Genomic DNA, 26,412 nt, shown 5'->3' on the forward strand with positions numbered 1-26,412 from the left:
CAAATCAGGTGTTAATGTGCCTCATTATCCAAAAATAGAAAGTATACGCTTTAATAATGCGCGACAAGCACAGTATTATGCTGAGGCAATTGTTTATTGCATCATCCAATCTCGTCGAAAACAAGTTTGTTCATTGGAATCGATCTCAGAGAAACGTTCATTTTGGTTTTCCCGGTTCTGACTAAAAACATGATTGACAGCCAGCATTGTCGATGCTGAAACTGCCAGGCAGTCATAGTCGAAAAGGCGGAAGTTATTAGATGAAAACCGAGAAATCGATAGAACGTTTGTGTAAGATGGGTTCAGATGAACAAAGTTATTTTCTGCAAGAATGAATGATGCAATATTCTATCATTTCATAAAACTGTGTATAGTACAATGGGGGAAGATAGGACACTTAAGCACATATTGCCAAATATTTCCAAAATCAAAACAGATGACGGTTTTTTGGTAATACCACGAATTAGTACTATAATTCCTTTATCAATTGACATCAGTTTAATAAAATATAATAAATCACACGAGGAGTTATTTAACTTTCCGCACAACAAGTGAAATTTTACAAATTCGCAAAGACCCAGGATAAGACGGGACAGTTTAAAATCATTGTTAATTTTGAATATTAAGTGTATTTATAAATAGGAATATACGTAAATAACACGAAATAATACTGTACGCTTTGAAAATTCTAACTCTAAACAATCTTTTTCTTGCCCTACTACTTTCTTGCCCTAAGTGGTGACTTTGACAATGGGTTTAAACGAACTTGTTAAGTTTTGTTTGTGTTTTCCTATTGTGGGAAGGTGTAAAACAGCTTCTATTTACCTTACCAAACATTTTTTAGAAAAAATGTATAAATTTAGCCGCATTAAATGACTAAAATGTCGCAAATCAACCGCTTCTAATCCTAATTTTTAACTTTTTTTGACACAGAAAACAAATAACACATGTTTTTCACATTTTTCAACCTTTAAATTTGTTTTTAGGCCCCAGTTTTTCTGAATTTACCGAAAAACATACATTTTCCCTATACCTACTGTGTTATTTTGGACCCAAATTGACGTTCAATTTGTGTTTTACGTAACAATGGGTTGGACTACTCGGTACTTCTATGGCTCTGCTTCCCACAATAGGAAAACACAAACAAAACTTAACAAGTTCGTTTACCCATTGTCAAAGTCACCACTTTTGCTCTATTTTGGACACACATAGACGGCAGTTGGACTACTCGGTGTTTATACGACTCTGACCGTTACTAACCGTCTTTTCGCTTTTTATCAACTCTCTTGTTTCTTCGTTATCGTGACCGAAGAGACGAAATAAATTTCATTCATTCATTCTCTTAAAATGACGTGCCCATGGTATATAAACACACGCTGTCACTCGAGAGTTCAAATTGGCACCTTGTAAAAAAGCCAGCATGAGTGAAACCTCTATGGTCGGACAGGAGGGCTTGTTTTTCGTTTGTATATATATTCGTATGAACAATTAAGTGCTTTGTATCATTATGTGCATGTCCACAAAGCAAATGGAGATTAATAAAATGAGACAGATTGCGGCAATATACCACCCGGGCAAACAAACGCTTTATATAGGCCATATATATGATATTAATATGATATAGCTATCGTGTTACCGTGTGGTTACATTTAGTTTCAAGATATACAACAATAACTTTGCTTTGATATCTAATTTTTGATCGTCAGATTACAAATCTAGGTTTTGTAGTTATCAAAGCACTGAAAAACAACCATGTCTACCTTACCAATGAACCCAAAGCCCTTTCTAAATGGTTTAACCGGGAAACCAGTTCTTGTAAAACTGAAGTGGGGGATGGAATACAAAGGATATCTAGTATCTGTTGATGGTTATATGAATATGCAGCTTGCAAATACTGAAGAATTTGTGGAAGGGGCCTTGTCAGGGCATCTGGGTGAAATTTTGATTCGTTGTAATAATGTTCTTTACATCAAAGGTGTTGAGGAAGAAGATGAAGATGGTGAAATGAAGGAATAAACTATTCTTTAACATCTGGACTTGGTTTTAGAATCAAATTCATTGCGTATTTACCCAACTTAGCCCCCATAACGAACTCTTTTTTTAATGCGCAATGTTATTTAGTTTTGTAACAGCTGCTAAATAAGCAGTTTGTCATTAATTCTGCCAATTTTTATTACTGACAATTTCAAACATTAAGTTGTAACTTTATGAAAATAAAATGTTTTGTAAGATTTAAGGATTTGGACTTGGCTAAGACAGTAAAATGTTTGGTTAGAATTAAAAATTTTTTTGACCTGTAAAAAGTGAAAGAAAGAAACGTAATGTCAATCAATGGCGTGTTAGGTGTTTTGGTTTGTTTGATGTGCCCAATAATCTTCTCAACTGCATCATCATATTCAGGTATATATATATATATATACAATGCTATTTAGATTTTGGCATATGGACGTTTTCTCTCTTACCCGCTGATTTATGTAGACCAGAAAATAATGAAAGAAGTGTATATTTGTAACTTATGAAATTCATAAATGTTTTATATATATTAAAACTATAGCTGCCATGCAAATTTTAAGTTTAAAACTCTTTGGGCAATATTTATTTCTTTACATGTTTTAAAGTGTTGTTTGACCAGACTAGTTGTATATTGCAGCTTCGTTTTATGGAAACAGCTTTTTGTTCGAACGCCTATCTGACAACTCTGCTGATACTACGTTATCATTGCAATTTCAAACAAGGGCGTTGAATGGTGTTATTTTAATTGCTGCTGGACAAACAGATTATTTGATTGTATGTCTGAGAAAAGGCAGACTAGAAGTATGTAATATGTGAGACCACAAAATTTGTATAAGTAGTAAATTATGTTAAATTGTTTGTATTTATTTATTGTTAAAACGAATGTAAAAAAAGAAATATATATTACCTAAATCTGTTTTTTTGTATGCCTGGGATGTCATACTACATGGATTTGATCCATAAGATAAAAAATCGGCTGTCCAACTTTTGACTCTGTACCTTTGAACTTAACCCTGAAGGTTGATGAATGATGATGACATAGTTTTGATTGTTAACAATAAAAAGACCTTTGAGCGTCTTATTAAATATTATGTTACATAAGTTGCTGTGTGTTTTTAGATACGAATTAAGACTGGACAAAAAGAAGAAATATTTTGGACTCCTGCTGGAGTAAAATACAACAACTTACTCTGGCATGAAGTTCAATTGATACGTGTTGATAAAACAATCAATGTTGATGTTAATAGAAAGAATGTTCTCACAAAATCTCTTTCATTGAATAACACTGAAGATTATTTGAATATTGATCTTGGAGTTTTCTTAGGTGGATATGGTAAGCCGTGTGGAATAAGTTATTAAATCATTAATAATAGTATGACAGGTGTATCATAAAATAAGAAACACAAATAGCTAGCACAAATATAAGTAGGGACTAGGGTTGTTGCAAAATGTTCTATGAGCGTCTATAAACAAGGAAAAAACAGATTTGTCAAGTCGCACTCAAAATAAAAAAAATATTACCCATATATATATATATATATATATATATATATATATTCAATTCATGAAACTTATGTTGTAAAATTAGCCAGTGCACTAAAATTATTAAAATATATCAATGACCAGAACCTATTGTTACCTAACTGACATATACATGTTTTAGATTCCAACATAGGTGCTGCACTTGTACCAGAGCAACCATTTTTTCGTGGTTGTATTCTCAGTGCCTTGTATAATGGTGTTGATGTATTAGATCCCATTATGAATGTTCACAACCATAAAATTGTTCATAATGTGTATGCAGGTTAGTATTAGTAATTTCATGTGCTACAGTAGTTGCTAGTTTATTAGGTACTTATAAATTAAACCTAATACAAAAGATCATAGATCTAATGGATGAGCACGGTTTAAACATAGTAATAATTAGCACTTTTACTACAACGCATTTTACGTGTTTTACAAACCGACTTCTAGCTAATACGTTTTAATATCGCAACCCCTACATTTTTATAAAATTGATGCCACTGCTATTATATGTCAAATAAACCTATTAAGAGCAATTTTGAATCCTTATTAAAACCAAACCAGTGCAATACAATGGAGTTGTAATGAAAAAAACACAAGTTCGACAAAGAATACATAAAGTGTTTGTCTATATTAGCTTATTACACATTTATTACGTAACTGCACACATATAGGCTATTAGTATTTTGGATACCATAACAAATAAAGAAGCATTTATATAAGTTGGCATAGGTGTCAATTCAGCAATACTGAGGTGACAAGCAATTCTCTATTTTCAAAGCCGGGTTCACAAAGCCACAATATATGTGACCTGGTTCAGCTCACAGATGTAAACAATTATTTGCATTAAATAGTTCACTATGAAACTCATTTGTATATACCAAAAAGTATAACATGCTGTTATTGTTTGATTACAGCGTATTGAATAAATCAATAGGTACAACCTCCTTATTGCATGGTAATACCCAAGAACTCTACCATTGCACAAAGCAAAACGGTGATTTACGATTGGCATCGTGAATCACATTTTAACAAAATCTGGGATGACGTGATTAAAATGCATTTACAATCACAGCTTAAAACATAAATAAACTTCATTGAATAGTATGAATAGAGTAGGGTTTGGGTCTGATTGTTTCTATAGATACTTAACAGCAGGTTAAAAACTATAGTGACTTGTAAAACTGGGGTGACAAAACACACTATCTCACTCTTGTTTTGAAAATTAGCGATTACGCACTAATTCGTACTTAAAATGTACTTTAACATTGATTAATCGAGTGTATTTGGTACATTAATTTTAACTAAGCTTAGTTTTATAAACCATAGTGCATAAAATCGTCCAATTAATGAGTAATTAACAATTATACTGCTTGCGAGTCAAGTAAACTGCCATGCATCGGGAACTTGTTGGTAACACAGTAATCGGTAACTTTTGGCTTTGTTTACGTTAGTGTGCAAATATAAATAAAAGGTGTATATAGTATTAGTATCCTATATCTATTATTAAAAAAATAAACCCGCTTATAGTGTCTGGAAATTTGGGAGGCCACGTGTTGGTGAGATAAGGAATCCTCACATCAATTCATGGATGAATCAAACTATTTCCATTTAAGTGGGGATGCAATAAAAGTTTTTAATCGAGCTCAGTTGGCCATTGTGGTAAAAGGGTTAATTATTACTATGTTAATTAGTTTATACCGTGCTCATGTATTAGATCTTTGATCTCCTGTATTATATAGGCAAGCCTATACGTTGTCATTCAATAAATCTGTATGTTTTATAGGTTGTTCTAAAATTTTTCGAGCGCGTCCGAATGAACCGTTGTCATTCACTTCATCCAATGCTTTCCTATCTCTACCGCAATGGACCAGATCTAACAAAGCTATGTTTGAATGTCAGATTAAAACCAGAGGAAAACATGGACTTATTTTATTTAACTCTGGTTCTGAGGAGTGAGTGCTCTTTTACATTTCCTACCACCTAGTGAACCAGCTATAAAAAGAAGTAGTGACCCAGCTATAAAAAGAAAAACCCTTTGGGGATGAGTAATGCAAATATGCATTCTGAAGCAGGTGTTCACAAAAAGTAGGGGGAAACTCTTACAGTTGGTTTTATTGGAAAGAGAAAAGAATTATCTGTCAATATTTAATGTTTAAAAAGGGCTTCATAGCATTTAAACATTTTTTTTGGAAACTTGGTATCCCACACCATAATCAAGTTTGTAATGTTACTCTGTCAGAAAAGCAAATCCAACTGCTGGAGTAAAAAATCAGCTGTGCAACAAAAAAAATTACTGTTTCTAGTTTCTCGACGTAGTATGTTGTCGTGTGTTTATTTAAAGCAGTTGCGATAAGTTTATTAAAAGCACCTGTGATAACACAGCGTACGTTGGTCATTTGCTCTAATCCAGTGGTCACTAATGGGTTGTCTATTTGTCTAAGTTATGAGTCATACAAAAAAAAAGGAAAAAAATCCCACCAAAAATAACACCTATATATATATATACGGCCTTGTTATTTACCCAAGCATGTTTTTTTCACTCCACTCCTTCATGCATCATTTGTGTTTGTAAAAGATCTTGATTAAAATTAATATGCAAAATTTAAAATTTCCGCTGTTTACCAAATGACAAATGTATATATATGTATGTTCTTAATCATGTTCATCAAATTAAACTGATATCTTACTTTTATGTATATATATATATATTTTTTATATAATATAGAATATATTGTAAATATGTAGGGTTGTCCAAATTAAGAAATAGGCTTTGTAATTCTTGCTTTCTAATTTGAATTACTTCCTAAATCTTTTTTTTCAGGCATGAGTTTGTTGGAATAGAAATGTCCAATGGTAGAATTGGCGTTTCGCTAAATACAGGTGAAGGTGTGTTTGGTCTTCAATCAAATCAGTTTGTTAATGATGGGAAGTGGCACAGATTAAGGTGACTTTATTTTTATTGTAGTCGTGTTTAATTTTCCTTGTTGCTTTTGTTAGTCATGTATACACTAGCGTGTGGAAGTGCGACATTCCTTCCAATTTTCAAATTCGCTAATCTTATTTTATTTAATACACAATCACCGCTTGCTCCTGCTACCATTGCGGGCATATGTGTTCTTGGGCAAGACACTTGTTGGCAATTGCTCCAACTTAGTGGTCACTAAAGGGTTATCCAAATTATCAGGCACACATAAAAAAATTAAAAATTTCCACAAAAAATAATCACCCACAAAGTAACATACTTGGTTACTCGTAAGCTGGCGTGAAGTGTATGAACATCGTTATAACGACTGTCGTTTTCCGGCCAGGCATGGATAAAGTAAGTTGCAAGTAAAGTAATTCATACTTGGCAATGACACCCATTTTACAACTGCTCTAATAGCCCAATCAAAAAAAGGAATCGTGGATAGACCAGACAATCGCGCAATACAAAAATATTTATTACAGCAATTTTTTCAGATTTTCTTTAATTGATTGCAGTTGTGCGTCAGAAAAAAATATTGCGAAACATGGGTAGTTGATAGTTGTTGAGCAAATAATTAATGTGTTGCGGTAAGCCAAGTTGATAAATGAATGTCGCTGTTTTACGCAATAATTAATGCGGTAAGATACATCTGAACTATTCCATTTGCGTGTATGCGCATTCCCACATAATTGCCAAACCATTACACCAATAGATGTTTGTGTCCTATGAATCTTTTTTCGTCCAACAGTTATTATATTTTTTGTGTACTGCACTTTTATGTCACCTAGCAGTTTTTTGGCACTGTCTTTTGCTTATGTTGGTGTTGCACGGTTCCTTAAATTAAGTTAAATCTTAAATACTGACCATTGTAAAATATGTGCCTATCAGTTATAGCTCCGCTCTCTTTTTGTTGTATGAATTTTATTTTTGAGTTTTAATTTTTCGCAGATTAAAAATTACATTGAGTTTGATTGAAATTCGAGTTGATACAAACAGAACTAAAATTTTACTGGGCCAAGAGCATTCTAGTACAGGTAAAACTTTTAAATGCTTTGCCTTCTTGAACTTTTTTTTTAAACCTGCAAAATAGCATAATGGTAAAGTGTTAAGTGTTGGCTGTATGTCCTTTAATAGATATTGCTAAAACCAGTGGACACCCTTGGGTTAAATTGTCATCCATATCCGTATAAAAAAAAACAATATCATCACCCACAAAGTTACATGCTTATAACTTATAAACAGGGAAGATGTATATGGACCCTCCCTTTATAATACCCAACTGAACATTCTTGTATTAAGTCTGTCTCTGAGTTCCCCGCCTCGGAGCATATGAATTATTATCATCACTTTGTGTACTGCAGATAACTTATTGAACATGATGGGCTTAAATGGACCTCTGTACATAGCTGGTGTGGATAGTGTGATTAAACACAGAGCTTTGTTCACTGGAATGAACTTGGCTTCATTTCCTGGTTGTATAAAAAGTGTCAGAGTTAATATGATGTAAGATATTTGTTTTCCATTTTTATTGTGTAATGTTCTAGCAGTGGTTAGTTAGGGGCTTAGGGCATATGTCAAAATGGTCGAAGCTCCTTTTTCTGGCTGGAGTTTTTATGCAAGACGTTTAGTAGTAATTGCTCCAAGTTAAACCCATTGGTCACCGACAATTCGTTCAAACTAAAAGCTATTCGTAAATAAAAACTTGCTTAAAGTTCCCCTCCCTTGATTGATGGTATGGATAAATTAAAGCTTAAAATTTACATATTCATTTTATTTCTGTCATTTAAAGGAGAAAGACAGCTAAGGATTACTTGACAACAAATGCTGTGAGTGTTGGTTGTTCACTAAATAGCTCCTTGTTATACACACAACCTGAACTACCTGCAATACCAACCTTTGTTATTGTTCCATCACCTTCAAAACCAGAACACAAACAAAAAACATTGGTAAGTATATTTTGGGAAACCAACAATACAAGGCTGTCAAAAATAATGGGTTAGGTTCTAGGTTAAAGGTTAGAAAAGTTGTGCTTTAATTGTTTTGTTGGAAATGTGGTTTTTAATTGTCAGCTTTGTATTTTAGCTTGAATAAAATAGAATTATCAGGTATGATTGATAGCTTTATCCCTTGATTGCACTGCACACCAGATGGCACTAAGAACTCCTGGTCTAGCTGCTATGCTTTGCATGCAAAATCCAATTAAGTGAGACCTGGTCAAAAGTTAAAAACTTTTAAAAAAATCTCGCTGTCAAATTCGTTAAATTGTTAGCTTTCATTAATGTTTTTAAACCTTTTTTAGGATATAGCAACATGTTGTGTTAGTAATAAGACCAACAACTTTTTAAATTTCAGGGCATAGACAGACTATATCAATCCATATGCTATAAACAGACCATACACAACATGAGCTTATTTGAAGGTGGCACTTCTAATATTTCGCAAGATCTTATCCAACTTCAATTGCTTAGCAACAGCAATAAAAGAATAAGAAATAACAATGTGTTCAATTTCTTAACGTTTAATCTCACTGTTCCACCACATCATGGAAAATTATTTAAACATGGAAATATTTTACAACCTGGAAATGCAATTCCAATGCAAGATATTCAAGAAGGAAGTGTTGTTTATGTTCATGATGGTTCAGAAACTTTACTAGATCATTTCAACTTTACAGTGGGTACAGTTGGTTTGAATACAACTTTGAAGGTAAATATTTTTAAGTTAGATCTTAACTTTTGGTTTACACTTTGAATGGGTGGTTGACAAAAGGTTAAGAAACCTGTTTTAATTTTGTTTGGATGTGAAATATTTTGTTCTGGGATTACTTTAAAATTTTGTTTGTCAAAGCATTTTTATCAATTGTTTTAAATATTTAATGGTTAAAATGCTCTTTTTTTAAAAAAGATATCATATTGTATCATTGCTATTTCATTTTTTCTTCTATTTTAAAATATAAAAAAACAAACATATTTTTTAGGATTTAAAGAAATATCATCTGTGCTCAGTTGAGCATGACATAGTTGATAATTCTACCCAATATTCACTTTACATTGAAATTCAACCAGTAAATGATGCTCCGGTGCTTACAATACCACCTGACTATACTTTCACACCGATAAAACATTCAAAAACTCCACTACCTGGTGCAATCTTAAAAGCTACAGACCATGACAGCAAGCCTGCGGACATAATATATCATATGGTGGTTATTGGGAGTGGATTATACATTGAAAATCGTATGAGCACTGGTCGGCCAATCGAACAGTTCACACAACAGGATTTGGACCAAGGTCAAATATATTTTGTCCACGCTGGTGGTCCAGATCGAATAAGATTGCTTATACAAGTTTCCAACAAAAATTCAACATTTTTACTGAGCACTACTACTTCTGTACTGAGGGTTTCGGCAAGACCTTTAACAATTTCAGGTCAGCCTAAAAACTAAAAACCTAACCATGTCTAACTTGGGAAAATATATTACCTTCAAGTTAATTCTCAATCTCAAAGTATTTTTCTAAAGTGCGTTGCTCTGTGGTTAGGTACCTACTAGACCTACCATAGTTCACAAAATCTTTTGACTGTTTAAGTTAAAACACTGTTAAAAAGAATGTTAAAAACTGGTATGAAATTGTTAAGTTCTTATGTGTGATGTTGTTTGATAGTAAACAAAGCTTCTATACTTATTATTGTATATACGTTTTACTATTATGTAGTTGGATTATAAGCATTGGGTGCAATAGTCATGATTGTTTAGTGTATTTTTTACATTCAATATTTTGATTGACAGTATTTAGAAACACTGGTATTGCATTAGTTGAAGGAGAGTCTAAAGTTTTAACTCTTAGTCATCTAAATGTTTCAACAAATGCTGGCAAATCTGAAGTGGAAATCAACTATAACATTGTAACCAGTCCGACATATGGACAAATCCAGGTTAGTTACATTTGCATGTTAATATACTTTGTGTTAATTGTACTTCTGTGCAGATTCTTAAATTTAAGTTACAAATTCATTTATTTCTCTGGGTTGCCTACTAGCCTTTAGCTTTTAGGTCACTTAATTTGTTTGCTGGATGACTGTCTTAATTCTACCAACTGAATGATCAGCTATCCTTTCGAGATATAAATTTATGCCTTTAAATTTTTGGCTTTTTTTATAAGGTTTTTCACTGTTAAACTTTATTTATATATAACTATTAGATACTTAGTGGCGACAAAACTGATGATCTTACTCATCTTGTGTGGAATTTTGCTTCACATTTTACACAATCTGATCTCAAAAGTAGTCGTGTTCGCTATCTTAATGTTGAGTTTCCGAATACAGACATGACGGACACCTTAGACAGGTCATTATATATTTTCATGCTATGGTAGAACTGTTGGTCAAGCTTTTATCCGATTTTGTTCTAAATTTTAAGACGTTGCATAAGGTACATGTTATTTCACATATTAGTAGCAAAACTGAAAGTTTAGCTTTCCTAATGTAAGATACCAGGTTGAAATATTATTTTATAAATTTGATATAAATTGCTCTAACCACTGGAAGGCTTGTTAGTAGTTATATTTTCTTAATATTTCTGTTTCTTTCATGTAGGTTTTTATACACTGTCTCAGCTGCTGGAGTTACTAGCGACACTAAAGTGTTTAACATCACCTTAATAAAAGTTGTTGTTACTATTACCACTACTGCAGTGGTTATTGATGAAGGCAACACTGGGTTTTTATTAACAACTAATTTGTTGAATGTTAGTTTGTCTGGTATACATGATGTGTCCAATGAGGAAATACAGTTTGTTTTGCAAAGTGATTTGTCATATGGTAGTCTAGTGTATGGGTAAGTGTTTTGATAATATTGTTTAGTGATATGTTATAATCTCCAAATCTTGGGTGACACTGTTAAAGTGCAGTTACACTGATAGTCTTTAAACACTGAGACAGAAGGGGAAAGCTGTTGGTTCTTCAACATATGATGCCACCTCTGTTTCAAAAATTGGGCTGTCATAATTATCCCAAGCACCCGTAACTTTGTTTATATAGTACTGTGGGGGAAGATGGGACACCTTCAGCTCGTAATATTCAAATACCCTGATCGCGTTTTAAACAATCAACGACGGTCTATGGATTCCCTATGGGTTTTGAAATTTTTTGAATGTTTTTTGTCTACTAGTACTACCAAATGGGACGAGAAAATGGAATAACAAGGTGTTTCATCTTTCCCCATCCTAATATAAAGTTATTTCCTTTTTGAGTTATCTTTTAATTGCCTTTTAACGCATAAATGCTGGTTTGGAGATTTCACTGTATTGTAACAATTAAAACGTTCTTACCCAATTAATCACAAATTCACAAACCCATAGGGAAACATTTGTTATCTACTTGTTTTTTTTCAGAGACACTGGTTTAACTCTATCTTACGGTGACTACTTTACATTGGGTGAGGTGACGCAAGGTCAACTACATTATGAATTATATTCAAGGCATATCAACTCGCAGGAACACCTTTTTGATCATTTTGAGCTTCATGCTATTGTCCGTGGCAGATACAATTCCTTACCAATAACTTTTAATATAACATATATACCAGATACAAAGTCTGTCAAGGTAATAATTAGTTAAAAAGGTGTCTGTGATCATCATTAACCATTTGTTGTATTACAGATTACTTCAAATGTATTACAAATAGATGAGGGAGGTGAACAGACAATAAATAGGGATTTACTTTTTGCTGAAACATTACTACACCATCAGTTTGCATTTGTGGTATGTTTAGGCTGCCTCTTAATTTTAGCAATTCCTCCAAATAGTAGGTTTATATAATTGTGAAGCTATGGCAACTTAAAAACCTCATGTCAAAAACGTTTAATAAGCGTACAATAAAATACACCAACTAAAAATAATGTCAGAAGTTTTTGAACTACCCTAATGATGATTCCACGTATATAAGATTAAACGCCAAACATTTTTGTACCAGTTGGCAGTCCAAATCAATAAGTAGTATTTATGATACGTTTGTGATTTATTGTTTCCATAAGTCTATAACCTTCACTTGTACAGGTTTATCAAGGCCCAACACATGGTTCACTTTTACTCAACTCTCCAAGCAGTCTGCGTATAAATGTTACAAGTTTTACCACAAGAGATATAATAGATCGGCGATTGAAATACAGGTAACTTTTCCAACTAAGGCTTGAATTAAATTGATGTAACTTGATGTCAGCATTATATAGCTCGCTCTTCCCATACCAATGCCTTATATGTATTAGAATTTCGAAAGAGCCATTTATAAATGCGTTGCTAAAATAAATTTAATAAAATAGCTGTTTTCTAGTTTATATTCAAAATAAATATTCAAAAGCAACTGTTTTTTACTTAGTAAAAAACAATTATAGATTTAGTTTTCCAATAATTTCTTTGATTGTTTAGACATGATGGCAGTGAATTTGCGAGCGACTTCTTTCATTTTACTGTTCAACCTTTCTTTGATGGTGAACTGCCAGAAAAACTAAGTTCAGTTGAAAATGTTACCAGGAATGAAGTATTTAACATTTCCATATCACTTAGTATGTATTTACATTAAATAAGAAACGCAACTTTAACCATATTTTTCACAGTAAATGATAATTCACCGGTAAGAATGATAAACAAGCCATTTGATATTTTGAGACACTTTGAGAGGTTGATTACTAGTTACGATATTTGGTATCACGATCCAGATCTTACTGATAATGATCTTGATTTGAAGTATGTTCGTCGAGGGATATCAAATGGTGATATTGTTAACGCTACATCCAGAAAAAAGGTTAATACTTGTTTTCATAATTTTTCACTGCATGTTGCTTATTATCCTTGTGTGGCATACAACTTTAGAAGTTGCTTATAACTTTAATGTGTAACTTTATTATTAAGTGTTTTGTTTAGGAATAAAACTACACGCACTAGTGGAAACATTGTTTCTTGAATCATGTATCCTATAATTAAAATGTCAGCATTCTTACCACTGTTTGTGCTTTCTCTAACTTTTGTTTCATTCATGAAAATGTTTCTTCAGATATTTGAGTTCACACAAAGGGATATCGTTTCAAACCAAGTTTTGTTCCGCCATCGCGGTCGAGATTTTGGTCGTTTTGTTTTTTGGGTGAAAGATGGAAAACATTTTGCAACAGGTGGAAAGTCTGATTCTTCCTACCTCTCATAAAGGGGCGATTTTTTATGTTTTTTTTTATTCTTTATGGGTAAGGTCCATTTTAAAAAAATAACAGTTTCTGAAAAATAATTCGAATGTGCGACAATGCATGAGATTTCCCATTAGAAAATAAGTCACTAAACTTCGATTGTTTTAAGATTCTAAACTACTAAAGAATTTTTTTTTTCTGATTTGGTTAGTAAATGCTTCCTCTTTGTTCTTTATAAATATATAAAAAAATAAAATGTATATATATAAACTTTATTATACTTTAATTTTTTTGATTGAACATAGTGGCGTCACCACATTATGCTGACACTTTTTTAAACTTTATTTTCTGAAGAAAATAGTATAGTAGTTAGTAACAGTGTGACAAAAATAACATTTTAATACGAAAAAGTCTTCAATTAACTAGTAGGAGCGAAACTGCTAAGTCAGCATAAAAAGTAACTATGTTTAATTGTAAAACCAAAAAGAATTCATTATGCCAAATCCAAAATAAAATCAGTGTTAACTGTATTATGTATAATAAAATATTTAGTCATTTTCACCTTAACCTACCTTTTAGGCCTGTTTGTTGTCATAGCATCACCTGCCTTTGTACACATCACAAACAACACGCAATTGTTGGCAAAAAAATCGGAAAATACAACAGTATCATCTGTTAATATAAATACCAGAAACAATGTGGATTCTCAGCCATCTCATATTATATACAGGTATAAATGTGTTATAGTTAATTTGATTTGTTTTTTACTTAGTTTATTTTTATAAAAAAATCATATTCCTTTAGCATCTATGAATGTACCATATCAATCTAGTCAGAAATTTGTTCATGTTTATTCCTTGTTAGTTACATTAATATATATTTTAATAAAAGGAAAGGTTAAATTGTTGGTTGGGTTTAAAAATTAAAACACAATTTTTACTTAAACTGCCAGTCTGGGGATTCAACATACAAGTGTGTATCTTAAGTAGAAAGTAGGTTATTGCAAAAACAATTTCCCAACATTTGGCAAACTCATATAAACGGGTTTGTAACACATACTAAATAAACACGTAGTAATACTGAATAAAAACATGGATAAAGTAATCATCATTAATGTTTGAAAAATGTGGAAAATCGTACAGTTCTCATAAATTTTTCATTATTTTTATTTTTCCTAATTAAATATTTTTTCTTTTAGAATAACAGAGGCAGCAAAACATGGAAAAATAATTGTTACAACACCAGGCATGTCTACTAATACTTTCACACAGCATGATATTAATGAAGGGAAAGTTATATACGCACATGATGGCTCATCAAATGGTAAAGACAGATTTGGATTCTCTGTTCAAGTTGGTGCAGCTACTACAAATGGAAATGTAAGAATACCACAGCGCGGTTTTTCTACATTATTCCAATTACCATGAACATGTAAAATACAATACAGTGGTTAATTGAATATTCATACTTTTTTAACCTAAATTACATTTGTTTGTCAGCAGAAATATGAAACTAAATAACAATATAACGCACAGAAAAATTAAATATAGACCAGTCTTTATATTTTATTTTGTTTTAATTGTTTTCCATATTATTTGATGGAGTCACCATGTTATTTCACCCGTTACTGTCTTTGGTTGAACAAAGCAGTATTACCATTTCATCCATTACACTTCTGTTTATTTAACCATTTTTTGCTAACTAGAGTAGATAAAATAACTAGTGTTAGTGTATTAATTATTATTTCTACTGTTTAGGTAGCTATCCGCATATTTACTGCAAGTCAACAGCGCCCACCAGTGATTAAAAAGAACGAAGTATTAATTGTTGAGGAAGGAGGGGTTGTTCAGATTAAGCGATCAGATTTACGTGCTGCCCACTCTGCTGTGAGAACAAAGGAATTAATATTTCAAGTTACAAGTTCTCCTGTGGTTGGGATTTTGGTTGTAAATCAGAATAACAACAATCTGACTTTAAATGCATCAAGTACGTGCTTAAACTAAACCAGCGTTTTTTTCTTTTAACTTGTGTCTGTGAATTGATGTTACACTTTCTATTTTGATGAAAATTTAAAATAACAACAGTTTTATGAAGTTCTACTCTTGTTGGATTATTGGTTTTAGTTGAGAATGTATTTTAATGATATTTTTGCTTTGTTTTATTATTTAGGCTTCAGTCAATGGGATATAAATCATGGTTTTGTAAGATACCAGCAAAACAAGAATATTTCTTATCAAGAAAATCCTATGGATAGAATCATATTTACTGTTACTAATGGAATTCTCAGCCTTACTAATGTTGTTATGAGCATAGATATTATACCATATGCAATTCCATTAAGGTTTGTATTTTTGTTTAATTATTTTAGTTTAAAATTAAATTTTTCTGTTTAATTTTTAAACTAGAATTTTCCTGATTTTTAGAAGTGGCAATTTCTCTGTTGATGAAGGCATGTCGGGAATTTTAATCGAAGACTATCTTTCTGTGGATAATCAGCATTTTATTAGCAATGATATTAATATTGATGTTGTCATGCAACCAATGCATGGTCAGCTTGAATCTACACGTAATGCTGGTATCGCCCTGCAACAATTTTCACTACGATTAGTTGTGGCTGAGTTTGTGTATTATGTACATGATGGTAGCGATACAATCTTGGATAAATATCAGTTACAAGCATCCTTATCAGATGGAACAAGAAAGAGTCACGTGGTTACCACTTACATCTCAATCATACCTGATAATGATCAAACACCCTGGGTTGTTAATAATACTGGAATGCAGGTATATATATTTCTATACTGTATGCTCAGTCACTTATTGCCTAAAAATGCGGAATAATCAAATAGTTAACATAAATGCCATATTAGTATCCAATATTTAACAAACTGAATGTGTTTTGTGGCAATGTGTATGTTTGTTACTGCTCACAGTATATATGTGCTACATTTGGCATATTTGGTGGTTTAACAAACTTGTATTATTTGTTCAACAGGTGTGGGTGAACTCAACTTCGCTGTTAACTAACAATCATCTAGCTGCATTAGATCTGGATACACCATCTGCGTATTTATTTTATAACATTCTACCCCCTCATAATGGATATTTATCACTGATAACCAAACCATACCAACCTGTTGTTAACTTCACACAAGCTCATATTGATAATGAACAACTTTATTTCGTACATACAGGTGTAGTATTTCCAACAAACAGCACTGTGAAAATCATTGGATTTTTAATGAGAACAATTAGACTTTGGCTTCTGAAACAAATTGTACCAAGTGTGCCATTCACTCATTAAAATGATGTAGTAGGGTAGGGAAAAATGGGGCAACTTCTCATTCTATTTGGTAGAAACAAAAAATATTCAAAAAACTATAAACCCGTATCCCCACGACTCTCATAGACTGTTGTTAATTGTTTACAACCTGATACAGCTATTTAGATTTTATGTACTAAAGGTATCCCATCTTCTCCCACCCTACTATTTAAAAAAAATTATAGCAAAAAAACTGAAATAGTATCAATCATTAAGCACCTAAAAGTCTACATTGGGGAAGACAGTTACTTGCATGTTATTTTTATCTTAGCTAGTATATCCTATTATCCTAATACAGAGAGGAATATGGTTATTTTAATGATATTTTAGAAAGTTTACTACCAAGTAAAAATGTTGTTTATATCGCCTCCTTTTGTTATTCCAGGTGCTTATACGGGTGGCTTCACTTTCCAAGTAAATGATGGTCTTAACTATGACGTGAAACATATATTTGTTATTCAGGCTCAACCTCTTGTTATCAGTATCACTGGGGAATTGAAAATGCAGGTGGATAAACTACTTTCTTGCTTATCTGGTTTTGTTGGGAAATTATTTTTGATAATCTGGCCTGGTAAACAGAAAAAGATTTAATAGAAATGTAAAAAGTGAAATGTGTAAATTAATCAAATAAGTAATTGAATTAAATGCTTGGTCTATATTTAAGAGACATGTATAATGATACTATAAAATAGTTTGTTGGTAGAATCAGAAATCAAGTTATCAAAGTCTGGTTTAACAAGTTCGAGATATTCTCTATGTTAAATTTTACTGTCTAATTCAGATTTTCCCAAACACCACAAGTGAAGTATCTTCAAGTGTGTTACATGGGCTTACAAATGATAATTCAAACGATCGTATGGTCACTTTTAATATTACGAGACTACCCAACATGGGAAGAATACTTAAAGTCATTAATCATATGCAAAACACAACAGGTTTGTGAAATATTGAATACACCTTTATAGCTTTGTGTATGTGGTGGATATTTCTATTTACCTCTTAGCATAGAAAGTAACATTATAAAAATGTACAAAACCTATGGGTATTTTTAAAGATATGAAATTATTTCATGATGAAAAAAATCAATATATATGCATTTAAAAGCCATTCATGTAATAATAGAAAAAGAATGGTTTTTATTTTTTTGTGGCTTTTCGGTTACTGGTTTTGTTTGTTATATAACCTGGGGAACAAAGTTTGCTAACATTGTGGGTGTGGGAGTCCTTAGCAACAGCTGCTCCAACCCAATCTATATTGAATTTTAAAAATAAAATTCTATTTTATCACAAATCTAATATGTGATAACTTGTGAACATACATTAGGTGTATGAAGCAAGACACCAGGTTTATAGCTTATTTGTTTCAACCCTGAAAATAAATGAACACTTTTTCATCCATAAGTGGACAGTGAGTTTATAAATTTTAACATCATGTTGTTGCTAGGCCCTACAACAGACAGCAATCATTTACCTAATTTAGTTGAAGTAACTACTTTCACACAACAAGACATAAACATGAACCTAATCATGTATCAACAGGTAAGCCTACTGTATACACACCGTAGCATGTATGCATGCTATAACTTTAATTTATATTACAGACTACTACATTGAATACATGGAGTGTAGTAGATACAGTAGAGATAAAGGCATCCTCACAGCCAGCAAGAAATATCAAAAATATTGAACTGTTATTCAACATATCTTATGACGCTTATCAACTTGCTAATATGAAAAGCCCCATACAGATTAATAAAGGTTAGCGCTGTTTACAAAATATGTTTATGTTTATAGAAACTTAGATATCATTCCACACTACAGAAACCATGAAACAGCATGTGTTTGGTATAACTTGTGTCAAATAAGCAGTGTTTTGTAATAAAAGAAGCATTAACAATTAGATAATTACTAAATTATAAGGTGCCAGTGTACTGGAAGGTGGTCATGTGGATTTGACTTCACATAATTTAGATGCACGGAATTTATTCAATCAAATAAACAACAAGAAAAATCAATATAAATTAAGGTAAAATTTTGAACAATGTTTTCTTAATTGGTTGTTCTACTAAAATTTAGCTGTTTTATGCATAAAATGACAACATAAATGTAATGGGTGAAACAGTGATAACGCTATGATTCACCAAGGAGAGTAACAGGTAAAATGTTAATATTGTCCAGATAACTAGTAAAATAATGTTTAAACTAAAACTATAAAGATCGAAAATTAAGCTGCATTTTGTTAAACTTTTGTATTTTTATCATAATGCTGCTTTATCGTAAGTATGTGTATATATATTTGTGGAAGCATTGTATGTTTGTTGTACTTAAACTGAATAACTATACAACATATTAGGTACAAGGTCCTATCTTTACCCATGTATGGCACAATCAATGTTAATAATGAAAGAATAACTGAAGTGAACATATCATTCACACATGAAGATTTATCTAAACATGTTGTTACATATTCACATGATGACAGCGAACATTTTCATGTAAGATTTTATTATTTTTTCCTTCAGTAAATTAAGGAGTTTTACTTATTTATCTTCAAGTGCAAGTGCAGCTATAAGACTTAAAACATGGTTGTATTGTACCACACCCTGCTTACATGTTACCATGTACATAACTTTATGAGTAATTGGACACTGAGTGGGAGCAATATTTTTATATCTTAGTCAAGAATGCACATGTACACAGTGGTGGCAGCATATAGCTTTCAGCACATAGTGTACAAACTGTCTCCTTTGTTATGAGTTGCCTAACTAAGGCACAATGTGTCCCACATGTTTAAAATTGTACATGTATGTCTAATTCTATAAAACTGTATATCCTATAATAGTTACTAACCTGAGATGTTTAAACTACAGGACAAATTCAGTTTCACAGCTTATTTATTGAAAAGTGGTAAACATTGTGGCATTCAATTATATGATGAGTTTAATATTGCGATCATGCCAGTCAATGACAATCCACCAGAAATTATCACCAAAGCTCCTTTTATGCAGGTATGTATTTTTGTGTTGCTATCAAGTCATGTTTTTACACAAAACTAGTTAGGTTACACTGCTTTACTACATTTTTAATGATTTGTTTTAGGTTTCTTTTTAAATGTTATTTTACCAATAAATAATTTTTCAAATTTTTACTGATTCAATTTTAGTAGTGTGGGATCTATCTAGAAAAATGGCTTTTTCACAAATGTTCCGGATGGTGTTGCTTCAATTACAAGCACCTATGTTTTAATTGAATATTGTTCTGTTGATTTCATAAGTACTTACTTTGTACAAAGTGTCTTATTTATCTTCGAAGGCATTCAATAGTGTACCACAGACCAGTGCTATATTGTTAAATAAACATACTTTACAAAGTTAGTATTCACCCAATACACTGTGTATGAATTTTGTGACTGGTAACGGCATCTTCATACAAAGATGAGTCCAACATTATTTATCTTTATACTGAAAAAGTATCTCTGGTATCTATTAAATATAAAATAATGCTACCAAACCTATCTGCAGGTTGTACAAGGTTTTGTTAAAGCTTTAGGTCGAGATAATTTAGTCGCAAAAGATATTGATAATCCACCAAGTGATATAACGTATGTTATTATACGACCACCAACATATGGACAAGTCATGTATGTTGGTGATACTGCTACTACTAACATTGATTCCTTCACACAAGATGATGTTAATCATGGTAGAATATTGTTTAAACAAAATGAAATTGCTGCCAAGTCTTTACAACCAGGTATATTTAACTGTAATCAAATTATGGTATACTGGTATAATATAGCTGGCAATTTTATGCTGACTCTTTAAGGCCAGAGAGTAATAACCAAACTACTGACAATTATGTACCTTGTGGTAGGAACGCCTTATCTAACCAAAGGGTTAAGTGTAATAAAATGTTTGGGGAAGGCTTTAATGTTGTCTGGTTTGAATTGCTTTGATTTTTGTTTTAAGCTCGAATAAATAAAATATAACGTTTTTACTTTCACAGGTCACGATGGTGTATTGACGGATGCATTTTACTTTAGTTTAAGTGATGGATTCCATAGACCTTCTTATACTTTATTCAGGATTAAGGTAATAGCTGCAACCTGCAACTTACTTTTATCACCTGTTAATGTATTTAAATAATTTAGATTGTGCCAGTTGTGATAAATATGAGCATATCCACACTGATGTTGGAACAAGGTACACTAAATGCCCCTATCACATCACAAATTATAAATGCAACAACTAATGGAGATTTTGAGTTTGTGCAATTTGTAGTTGTGGAACCACCACAAAGTGGTGTGCTGATGATGGATAATCATGAGGTATCTAACTCTTGTTATATGTTACTACTTACTAGTTAGAAATAAACATTATCCATTTATTATTCTTGTTATTGTGAAGAGGGGGCAACCGATAGTCAATACACAGAAGAGATACTTTGCCCCATATACTGTGGCTTATAACTCTTGTTCCCTTGTGAGTTACCAAGTATGTAACTTTGGTAAAGATTTATTTACGTTTTGTTTGTAAAACAGTTTGAGCAGCCTATCAGTGACCACATTGGGTTGCAGTCACTACAATATTGTCCCAATTACACATATCGACAAAATAGTGTTTTGCTATTGTAAATAGTGGTAAAGTTGTTGCTATAAGTCAATATATTCTTTTTTTGATCAGATCACCGAGTTCAAAATGTCTAATATTTCTACTGCTCATGTAATGTTTTTCATGAATGATGTTTCTTATGAGAAAGATGATATGATAATCATGATGATATACAATAATAGTAGAATCAGTTCTTTAAATGTTAGCTGCACACTCAGTATAGTTGTCACACCACTTGTAACTATGGGTAAGTTAACATAAATATAGGTTAGCCCAAAAAGCACCTGTAGTGTTTTTAGTTTAATATTCAACGGTAAAAAAAAACAACATAAAGGTTGCAAAAAAGGTATATTTTTTTGAAAAAAAACTGTGTTTGCTTTTTCTTCAAATATAATCTCCTTTCCTAAGTGCAAAGTATAATGTTGACTTAATTTTCTTTTTACACAAGAAACAAGAATCTTTTTAAATTATAAACACATTCCATTTATGTATTCAGGAAGTTTTAAAGTTACCGCTGGCGACAACAAAGTGATAACATTGGATGTGTTGGACGCAAGTCAACTTGCTAACACCACACATTCACTTCCATTTTATGAGGTTACTCAACCACCGAGATTCTCTACTATAGATGTCAATGTTGTAAATCAATACACATCATATGGAGGTTGGTTGTACTAACTGTTGCTACCAAGTGTGGCAAACCTGTAACACAACTCTCCTGAAAGATGATCTGAATAGAAAATTTGTGTTTAAATAATGAAATAATATTATATTAATTTAGTTTCTATTATTAATTTAGATTCAACAAGACGTAGCCGACGTTCAACATCATATTTAACTTTTACACACAATGATATAGTTGCTGGTCATGTGGTTATTAATACTGACAATGTCCAATCTAACACCACCCTAAAAGATAAATTTCAATACAGGTTAAGTTGTTTTAATTTTTGAGTTTTTAACTCTTAAACAAAAAATAGCCATTACATCCCTATGATGCATGTTACACCAGTTTACTGTGGTTTGAAACACCAACTGAAGTCGAACAGAATGATTGCTTCAAAATAAGCTTGTTAGATTTTTATTGGATTGCTTTACTGATTTAATAACAAGTACTTCAAGTAATGAAAAATGGCATAAATATTTGCATGAAACTAAAGTTAGAAAATACTTTTTCGTTGAGTGATTCATAAACTATACTTAATTGTATTATATGAAAAGTTAAGTTAGAAACTGTGTATCCTCTAATAGTTACTATTGTAAGAGTTGGATCATCAAACAACCGCATCTAGCCCACACAACAAAATTAGAAATGTTGCTTGTTTAACTAAAGCCCATTCCCATTAAACGAACATGTAAAATGATAAACGTAAAACGAAAATCAAGCAGGAATTTATGTAATGCTTTTTCTGCAGCGTGTTGTACACAATGTTAGTTAGAGTTAAAAAAGTCTCAACTTTGAATTGTTGGCTTCTAATTTATGGCTTTAAGATCTAAACGTAACATCGGTTTGTAAGTGAAATGTTTTGAATTTTAAAACATATATTTGAGCTGCAATTATTTGATATGTTTAGATTACAAGTCGAAGATGGTTCAGTTCAGCCAGCTACTGCACAATTTGTATTTACAATCACATCTAAGAATGAAACTTTGCTTGAAGGTGATTTTATCGTTGAGTTATTATTGTGGTCATAAATTGTGCTTAAGCAAGTTTATAACTGGGTAATTAAACCAATTTTACAACTAGTTGTCGAAAAGTGTATGAAACTAGCACATGTGGTGTGCAATAAAACACCAGTGTTAAAACTCTAGTGACTAGTTGGTTGACCTAACTTTGAATAAAAAACAATCAATAAGAAAGTTACATACTTAGTAACTGAATGAATAAATACAACTTATTTATCCTTATGCAGCAGGACAACGTAGTCATGAAACACGGTGTTCTGTTTTATGTACCTCTTGCTCAATTCTGACTTAATTCACATCATTTGTAACTTGGTGCTTGAAGATTTATTTTTTAAATATATAACTGACAATTAACACAATTTTTTAAGAGAACACAATTTTTTCATTAAGTTACTTAAGAATACATATGCAGATAATAGTAGCAGCCTCGAACCCGTATTTTCTGAGATAGTTGCTTGCACACTGACCATTATGCCATAGCCCACAGGGCCAGTGGTAAATGTGCATGGTGTACGAAGCCACCACACATGGTGAACATTATGACACATGCGTTATAACTGAGTTGTCATTCGAGTATAAACATTAATCATAATATATCAATTCAGAAACACCCACTACCCCAGAAACAAGAACAACTGATGCACAAACTGTTGCTCACACAAGTCTTACAAGTTCTCCTACAACCAATCAACCAGTTTCTACCACCACCACCACCACCACCACCACCACCACCACCCAACAGGAACAAGCTACTACTCCATCTACACTTAGTTCTATGCATAAGGTTAGTTTTAAAAGTAGATGCAGCGCTTTCTTGCCATTTGTTTTAACGAACCTGTTATTATAAACAGACTCTTATTTATGGCGTGTACATTTATATGTGTGTCTTTTTTATCCTTTACCTATTACAGTTTAACACGTGTCGGTGCCAACACTGTGGCTGTATGTGTTGGGCAAGATATAGTACATTCATGGTATATGCCCCACCAAGATAAGCTAGTTTCATTCGTTAGTATTTCTGTTATTAAGTTTTTCTGCTTTTTGGGGTTTTAAACTAGCTTCATCGTTGAAGTATTGGAAAAATATGTTCTGTGTATTAACAACCATGCAAATGTTACAGGTTGTTATGGAAGATGACAGCAGAATTTCATGGCTGATTCCTTTAATTATTGGAGTATGTTTAGTCCTGTTTATTCTGATAATTGCACTTGTTGTGTGTTGTCGTCGTTTAAATTCCAAAAAAGGGCCGGCATTTGTAAAAGGGGAAGAAAGTACGTTGAATCCATCACAGCAAACTGCACAGCCACCACCGCAACCATCACAATTATCTATAGATGCCACAACTTGTGTAAAAGTTACATCATGTCCTGGATTGGTAAAGTCTGCAAAATGTCCAACAGCAGAAGTGGTGGTTACTCCTATCACCAAGTTACCCAACAATACAAACAGTGATGTAATAGGACAGGGTTATTATGAAGATCATTTATCAAACTCGATGCCGCATGAAAGTTTATTAGCACATGGTGTGTTGTCAAACAGAGATGTTTATATTGGGGGAAAACTTACAACTGAATCAGCTGTTGATACAGACACAGATATGCAAGATATGTATTCATCTGATGATAGCATGTTATCAAATGATGATAATTATCAGCATAAACAAAGCATGACATCATCGTTGGGATCTTTACACATACCTCACAGCGCACGAGGATTTAGTACACCTGCTTCTCAAGTCAAACAATATTGGGTCTGAATTCTCCATTTTGATGGTTTTTGGCTAACTCTGGCCTAAGTCCCAGGTTCCATTGCGTACCAGGCTGTAGGCCACCTATACCCTACCTACAGAGTAGAATAGACTTTTTCTATACTTTTTACCTCCTGTATAATATTATGTTTTTTCTGCATAAATAAACTAATATATATAATTTTATTAGCCCTTATTTTGTATTTGCATTCGATGTAAATCGTATATTTTTATACATACTTCAATGACAATTTTACCTATACTGATATGCACTAACAGACTGTGTTATCTTACATCATATAGTTTTCCCTTTCTTGCATTATCAATATTTAAAGTATATTATTACAATCTGCCCAAACAGACAATCAGGGTTTACTAGTATAACTTACTGCAATATGTTATTTAGAACAAGCAGTATTGGTGCACTAGCAACCTTAGAAGTGTAATAACTATATTATATAAACGAGACTGTCCCTTCATTATTTTTAAGGCAAGGTTTACATTGCACAAACCTGTCAAATGTCGCATGTTTTTATTAATGTTTAAGTTAGGCATGTTTAATTCGGTGTCTTTTTTTATATTTTTTGAAATGAAATTTCAGCATGTGTGTGGTTGTGTGTTTTTAATTTAGGCTTTCTGTAAATATATGATAAACTTCATTTTAATTTTACGAGTTTAATAAACTAATTTTCAGGCACAAGTTAACAAGTTTATGCCTTGTACTATAAACCAGTACTTTTCAACCGCTGTTTCGTCTACCACAGTGGTTCACAACCTTTTGAGTGTTATTGTAAGGACAGTACTGTGGGGGGAGATGGGACACCTTTAGCACATAATAATTAAAATTCTTATCGTATTTTAAACAATTAACGACGGTCTATGGGAGTCTTAGGGATATGGTGTTATAATTATTTGAATGTTCGTTGTTTGCTAGAAAATAGGACAAAAAATTAAAAAGTGTCCCATCTTCCCCCACCATACTTTATACATTGTCGGAAGCTTTATTCTGTTGCGCAGATGAGCACTTGCAGGTTGAATGTGAGTAATAAAATAAACGTAAAATGCTAGTCAATGATTGTATAGTGGTGAAACAATTAAGTAAACATTAAATAACTAATGATCGTGCCAGTCTCTGCCTTACATGCATGTTATACGCACATGCAAGGCATGTATCGTTAAAGGTGCGGTCGTTTCACGTACAGATTTGCAAATGAATGAGTCGTTTAAAAATGGTTTACGTAACTATGTGTACTTTTATACTATAATATATAGTTTTTATAAGGTATGTGACTTTGTAGTAAATCTTTAAAAGTAAATGTCTAAAAACATTTCTTGTTCCCTTTAACCACGAACTCTCCGTGCCTTGACCTGT

At 32.2% G+C, this 26,412-nt stretch overlaps 2 protein-coding genes across 8 annotated transcripts; both read left to right on the top strand.

Moving 5' to 3' along the window:
• The first annotated feature begins 1,710 nt into the window (after positions 1 to 1,710).
• Positions 1,711 to 2,231, top strand: LOC100181243 (small nuclear ribonucleoprotein F). Its single transcript, XM_002123989.5, has one exon. The coding sequence runs from the start codon at positions 1,753 to 1,755 to the stop codon at positions 2,014 to 2,016; it is 264 nt and encodes an 87-aa protein (XP_002124025.1). The 5' UTR covers positions 1,711 to 1,752; the 3' UTR covers positions 2,017 to 2,231.
• Positions 2,227 to 25,740, top strand: LOC100175712 (chondroitin sulfate proteoglycan 4). Of its 7 annotated transcripts, XM_009860099.3 has the most exons (42): positions 2,227 to 2,400; positions 2,651 to 2,814; positions 3,133 to 3,346; positions 3,677 to 3,817; positions 5,324 to 5,492; positions 6,362 to 6,484; positions 7,454 to 7,539; positions 7,867 to 8,008; positions 8,295 to 8,451; positions 8,858 to 9,211; positions 9,483 to 9,933; positions 10,293 to 10,438; positions 10,705 to 10,850; positions 11,099 to 11,338; positions 11,895 to 12,105; positions 12,163 to 12,264; positions 12,559 to 12,671; positions 12,928 to 13,064; positions 13,116 to 13,303; positions 13,553 to 13,667; positions 14,256 to 14,406; positions 14,875 to 15,055; positions 15,434 to 15,662; positions 15,846 to 16,017; positions 16,100 to 16,460; positions 16,672 to 16,870; positions 17,384 to 17,505; positions 17,780 to 17,933; positions 18,442 to 18,536; positions 18,599 to 18,755; positions 18,918 to 19,023; positions 19,351 to 19,492; positions 19,868 to 20,005; positions 20,519 to 20,750; positions 21,003 to 21,088; positions 21,148 to 21,324; positions 21,680 to 21,854; positions 22,104 to 22,271; positions 22,407 to 22,539; positions 23,182 to 23,267; positions 23,899 to 24,077; positions 24,414 to 25,740. In XM_009860099.3, exons 1-42 carry the CDS (start codon positions 2,322 to 2,324, stop codon positions 25,047 to 25,049), a joined length of 7,557 nt encoding a protein of 2,518 aa, XP_009858401.2. In that variant the 5' UTR covers positions 2,227 to 2,321; the 3' UTR covers positions 25,050 to 25,740. The 7 variants fall into 7 exon arrangements, 6 of the variants coding, with proteins under 6 accessions (XP_009858401.2, XP_026689933.1, XP_026689936.1 ...); XM_026834132.1 differs by lacking the exon at positions 22,407 to 22,539 and having other exon boundaries at positions 24,414 to 24,730; XR_003395833.1 differs by lacking the exons at positions 21,680 to 21,854; positions 24,414 to 25,740 and having other exon boundaries at positions 23,899 to 24,032.
• Positions 25,741 to 26,412: the final 672 nt, after the last annotated feature.

The sequence above is a fragment of the Ciona intestinalis genome, chromosome 4 (genome assembly GCF_000224145.3).
Source record: "Ciona intestinalis chromosome 4, KH, whole genome shotgun sequence".
Taxonomy (NCBI): Eukaryota; Metazoa; Chordata; class Ascidiacea; order Phlebobranchia; family Cionidae; genus Ciona; species Ciona intestinalis.

Bases quoted from the DNA above. Each gene is read 5' to 3' on its own strand.
- LOC100175712 (XM_009860099.3), top strand. From the start codon at position 2,322: ATGTCAATCAATGGCGTGTTAGGTGTTTTGGTTTGTTTGATGTGCCCA. The intron at 12,672-12,927 runs GTAACTTTTCCA...TTGATTGTTTAG, and splicing joins GATCGGCGATTGAAATACAG to ACATGATGGCAGTGAATTTG. The intron at 15,056-15,433 runs GTAAGAATACCA...TCTACTGTTTAG, and splicing joins CAGCTACTACAAATGGAAAT to GTAGCTATCCGCATATTTAC.
- LOC100181243 (XM_002123989.5), top strand. From the start codon at position 1,753: ATGTCTACCTTACCAATGAACCCAAAGCCCTTTCTAAATGGTTTAACC.